This window comes from Vespa velutina, chromosome 6 (assembly GCF_912470025.1).
Source record: "Vespa velutina chromosome 6, iVesVel2.1, whole genome shotgun sequence".
Taxonomy (NCBI): domain Eukaryota; kingdom Metazoa; phylum Arthropoda; class Insecta; order Hymenoptera; family Vespidae; genus Vespa; species Vespa velutina.
Genome location: NC_062193.1, coordinates 1112325 through 1117324, shown reverse-complemented (window position 1 = coordinate 1117324; position 5000 = coordinate 1112325). Strand labels below are relative to the sequence as shown.

The window sequence follows — 5000 nt, the reverse complement described above, 5'->3', positions numbered from 1 at the left end:
AACTCGGTTGACTGAGTGATCTGACCAATGAATCTGCACCTTCGAAGGAGCTCAAACTCGTCAGATCGTCCCTGTCCACTCTAGCGAAGTCCCTCACCGTCATCTCGGACATTGATCTCAAATCGGCTTCGCTACCACCACCACCACCGACGCCTCTGTGACTGGAACTACCCAATCGACGAAGACGTCCTACGTTCGAGCCGGTTACCATTGTAGCCGCTGATTGCGATGTCTGTAAACGATGGCTCTGATTGTCCAAACTACGATGCGAGCTACCACCATCGCTCTCGTATTCGTATAAAGTCGGCAAAGAGGATCTTCGAGATCTGGTGTCCCATTCGGAAGATTTAGATCTCTTGTATCTTTGACCGTGATTCTTGCCGTGCATGCCAGATGATGAGGTAGAACCAGCCTGTGCCAAAGGCGGTCCAAGAATGCGAATGATCACGTCCCACTTTGTCGGTGGGAAGAGATTCGTATACCTCGCATCCTTTCGTATCAGTTCGTAATCTTCTCTAACTACTGCTTCTGTTAGAAGGGTTCTCAGAGTACTCTCAGTCGTGATAATCTCGCGCCATTTAGCTCGCTCTTCTTCCGTCAATTCCGACGCATACCGTGGCTCAAGGACCTTCGAGAGTCTGGCGAACCAATCTGTCGGTCCGTCCGGCTCGCTGTCAAGTGGTCGACGATGAGCCGAATGTGATGGCCTGCAGGGTATCTCTGCTCGAGCCGTATAGGTTGGTTCTATACTGACGTCCGGTTCTTCATCGTTAGCAATGTCGTTCGGATGAACTGTGGGTTCGTTCGTGATCGTTAAATTCGACGTGGAACTAACGTCGGAGAAGCTTTCCCATTCTGGTGGGGGCGGTGGAAGATCTTCCGTTGGATAGTTTCTGATTGTAACGTCCCATTTAGGATCGACTTGTTGCTGCGGTCGAGCACGGTACTCAGTGACTTGTCGACGATGACGTTCTACGTCTTCGATCGTTTTCTTCTCGGTAACGGTACGTAAGTAAACATCGTCTACTTCGTGAGTCGTTATTTCTGGACGTCTTGGTGTTACCACTTGGGGTTCTACAAGAGGTTCCGTCATCTCCTCACGATGGAGACGTTGTTCACGATGTTGAATCGCTGTGTGAGTCGTCGTTGTTGTGGGTACAATCGGTGGAGGCGGTGGTGGTGTAGGTGCAAGAATACTTGCTACTCTATACTTTGCGTGAGACTGATCCATTACTTCGGTTAAAGAACGAGTTTCCGTTAACTCGGTGTTAAGAGAAGTCAGAGATCGTGGACGACGAATCTCGTGATGTAGAATAGGCAATTGTTCGGCAGGTGGTGGCGATGGAATTCTTTCTTGCATCAACGTTGTGCTGGTAGTCGTCTCTCTTTCCGCTTGCTTTCTTAAGATTCTAGAATAAACTGGAGGTGTTTGTTGTCGAGACACGGTAGACGTCGACGAGGTACCTCCTGGTGGCCCGTGCAGTTCCGGTACGTAAGAGAAAGTGGTCATTCTTGGTGGTGGACTCTCCAACGTTCGACTCATGATAGATTCTTCTCTTTCCAAGATAGTCGTTAGGTTTCTCTCAAGAGCAATACTGGCCACATCGGATTCAGATGGTAAAGGACTAGGTGGAGGTGGTGGTGCTCTTTTTACTCGCATTTGAACGTCGAATTTCGGCTCGATCGGGACAGCTATCGGATGACGAGGAACGGCAACGCGCGATGCGTTAGCAGCCATCATCGACGATGTTCCTACTTCGGCGGCTACTGTTTCGGAATACAACGAGCTGGCCGTACGTACTTCCACTTGCCGTTGAGTCTCGTGATGATGCACGAATGCTTTGTTGTCGTAGGAACCAGCCGAGGAAACTGGAAGCGAACGTTCCTCGTCCACCTGATGAACATAATAAAGCTACGTAAAAAATGTTGACCTGTTCTATAAAATTAATCAAGGATCAGATTAATAATAAATTCATGAAATTTACCTCGGAGTGACTTTCACTGGGATAATCGCTTGGTAACGTATCAGAATGGTCGATGACCAAATTTGCTTCGCTGCCAGATGTGGAGGCAGCGGTCGTGTGAAGAAGAGCGTGCGCGCGTGGGATTTTAAGGCCCTCGAACATGGTTATGTTGCTTAGAGAAGAGCCAGATAATTTTGTTATCTCGGAACCTGTGCCACTACCAAATGGATGACGATGAACCACTCGTACATTCCTACGTTTTAGGCACATGTACGAGCATCCAAGGCCAAGCAGTAGCAATGATAAGAATAAAATAGCGCAGATTATTAAAAGGATTTGGAAACCTTTCAATGGTGGTTCTGCCACGGCTGCTGGCGCTATGGTACCCATTCTGCTAAGTAATTGTTAAGAGTTTAGATGAGCGATATGAAAGACCGTAATTGTTATATGAATGAAATCTACTCACATGCTAGCAGGTGGAGCCGGTGGTGCCGGTGCTATCGGTGGAGGATATCTACAAATTATAGTGATAACTTCATCACCATCCATCTCGAGGCCCGGATGAAAGCGTACGACTATATTGTTGGTGAATACACGTTGCGGATCTTGTCTGGTACCACATCCTGAGAAATAAACATATCTTTGTTCGATCGTACATTCCCCAAGAGACTGGTACGATCAAAGGTATTTACCTTTCAGTGGTAATTCCAATTTAGCATTTGTCAGTCCGCGACCTTTCACCATGCAAGCACTATTTCGATCGAAATCCGCATAAGCGACGCCGTAAAAAGGTTCCTCGAACTTTAACTCGACATCCATACTACCCTGACCGCAATTCAAATATGCCTTTGTTCGATTGAGAAATATTATAGGAGATATATCGTCCAACTTGGTAACCTTGCCATCGAGAACAGTGCTCGGTGGTAGTCCAGGCTGATACTCGATGCTATTGCCCTGTGACGCATAATTACTCTGTGCCAGGACAATCGATGGCACTGCCAGCCAGAACAGCAGAGCTGTATATCTCGACAGCATCTGCGTGGATAGAAATAATGATAATAATAATAATAATAATAGTAATAATAATAATAATAATAATAATAATAATAATAATAATAATAATAATAATAATAATAATAATGGTGTTGCTTCATCGTTTTTTTTTTATTCATTTTCCTCGGCAATAACGAATGAACGAACGAACGAACGAACGAAAGAACAAACGAACAAACGAACGAATGAACGAACGTACGAACGTTCGAAAGCGAAAACGATGAGATCATCCAAGCAATCGCAACGGTGGAATTATTGCGTTCCCTAGAAATTGCAGGAATGTTTAGGTAGGTAGAGAAGTGCACGGTGCAGCTTCCTGTCTCCCACCACGTGTTCCTTTTTTCTTTTTTTTTCTTTTCTTCTTTTTTCTTTTTTTTTTTTTATATAATACGGCGATGCAGCCACGCGATCCTCGACGGAAGAACAGAGTCAGTCTCTCTCTCTCTCTCTCTCTCTCTCTCTCACTCATTCTTTCTTTCTTTCTTTCTTTCTCTCCCTCTTTCTTTCTCTCTATTTCATGCACGGTTCCATGCGCTCGGCTAGTTGCACCGTTAGACGCCGGTTAATATACTCTTGTAGTATAGATCGAAGGGAGAACTCTAAACAGACTCCAAAATGCTTCGAGTTTACTCGACCGATCAGTTCTAACTGAGAAAACGTAAACGCATATAAAACCAGAACTTTTTTTATCAGACTAGGAGTAACTAAAACACACGATGATCTTGATGTCCTCCAGTACGTAGGAGTAACGATACTTTACCGTGACTGTTAGAGCTGTCCTTCCCAGGCTAACTCCTATACGTTTTCCTCGTCTCCTTTTCTCGGTCTCACCACGCTAAGGCAACCACATGGCGCAGTGACCTGAACAGAAAAGGCAAGAGAAGCTGACGGTTAAAAGGTTCTATAGAAATCTTTTCTATGGTAGTACGAAGACATAGCCATTCCAGACGTAGGTCATTGTTATATCGATCAATATTTTTGTCCTTGTGAAAAAAGAAACGCTGCCGCACAGTATTTCTTATCGTATCTCATTAATTATACCCCGGATCATTCACGGATCGATTCTTTTCACGAGAGAGGGAGCTATCAAAGAGAGATAAAACTCGACGTACACGAGCCAAAAAATTTATCTGAAATTCTGTCGATAAATGATTTTATGATTGAAAACAATTCCTGACGTGACATCGACCTTCCTCATTTCCTGTCCACATACAAATATATATGACACACGTTTACACACTTATAAAGAATCTTCTTAAGACCTCGACCGACTCCTCTGTCTCGCTTGGCCTACGTCATTTTCTCTCTCTCTCTCTCTCTCTCTCTCTCTCTTTCTCTTTCTCTATCTATCTATCTATTTATTTTATCTGTCTGTCTATCTCTATCTCTTTTTGTCGGTACACCGAAGCGCATCATGATCACGTTGCATTCCTTTCGTACTGCGAAAGCATGGATCGTGATTGTCCTACAGATCACGCCTCCACGAATATATTGTCAAAGCCATCACCGTTGAACACGTGTATACTCCTCCTAAGTGTTGTCTACGTGCAAGTACTTCTCGATTTAATGGCTTAAGCGATCTCTGAGATCTCTCTCTCTCTCTCTCTCTCTCTCTCTTTCTCTCTTTCTTTCTTTCTTTCTTCATACGCGAAAGCAACTAAGATGGCATCGAGATATGTAAGAAAGATCGCAAAGCGTGCACGCTAGGGACGTCGATGCACCAACAACGGCCCACTCCCTCGAATAGTCCTCCTCGTTCGTTGCTCTCTCTCTCTCTCTCTCTCTCTCTCTCTCTCTCTCTTTCTCTTTCTCTTTCTCTCTCTTTCTCTTTCTCTCAGAAACAACAACGGCACGATATGGATGACGAGCCACCGAGCCAGGAAACGACGAGAAATCGTTCCTCTGTTTGAAAAAGGAAACGCTAGGCGAACGTTAAATTACGGGAACAAACGTAGAGGACGTTCTTTTTCTTTCTCTCTTATT

At 44.8% G+C, this 5000-nt stretch overlaps 1 protein-coding gene across 4 annotated transcripts in view; it reads right to left on the bottom strand.

Moving 5' to 3' along the window:
* LOC124949703 overlaps positions 1-5000 on the bottom strand; it is a 15159-nt gene that overhangs the window by 3530 nt on the left and 6629 nt on the right. Inside the window, exons 2-6 of one of the 4 annotated variants that reach the window (XM_047495282.1) lie at positions 3778-3878; positions 2657-2999; positions 2431-2587; positions 1986-2358; positions 1-1894 (exon numbers count right to left, since the gene is read on the bottom strand). The exon at positions 1-1894 is cut by the window's left edge and continues 3530 nt beyond it. In XM_047495282.1, the coding sequence (XP_047351238.1) occupies positions 1-1894; positions 1986-2358; positions 2431-2587; positions 2657-2999 (2767 nt within the window). In that variant the 5' untranslated portion in view covers positions 3778-3878. Of the gene's footprint in view, positions 1913-1985; positions 2359-2430; positions 2588-2656; positions 3000-3777; positions 3879-5000 lie in introns of all 4 variants that reach the window. The other 3 variants (XM_047495279.1, XM_047495283.1, XM_047495280.1) reach the window with 3 other exon arrangements.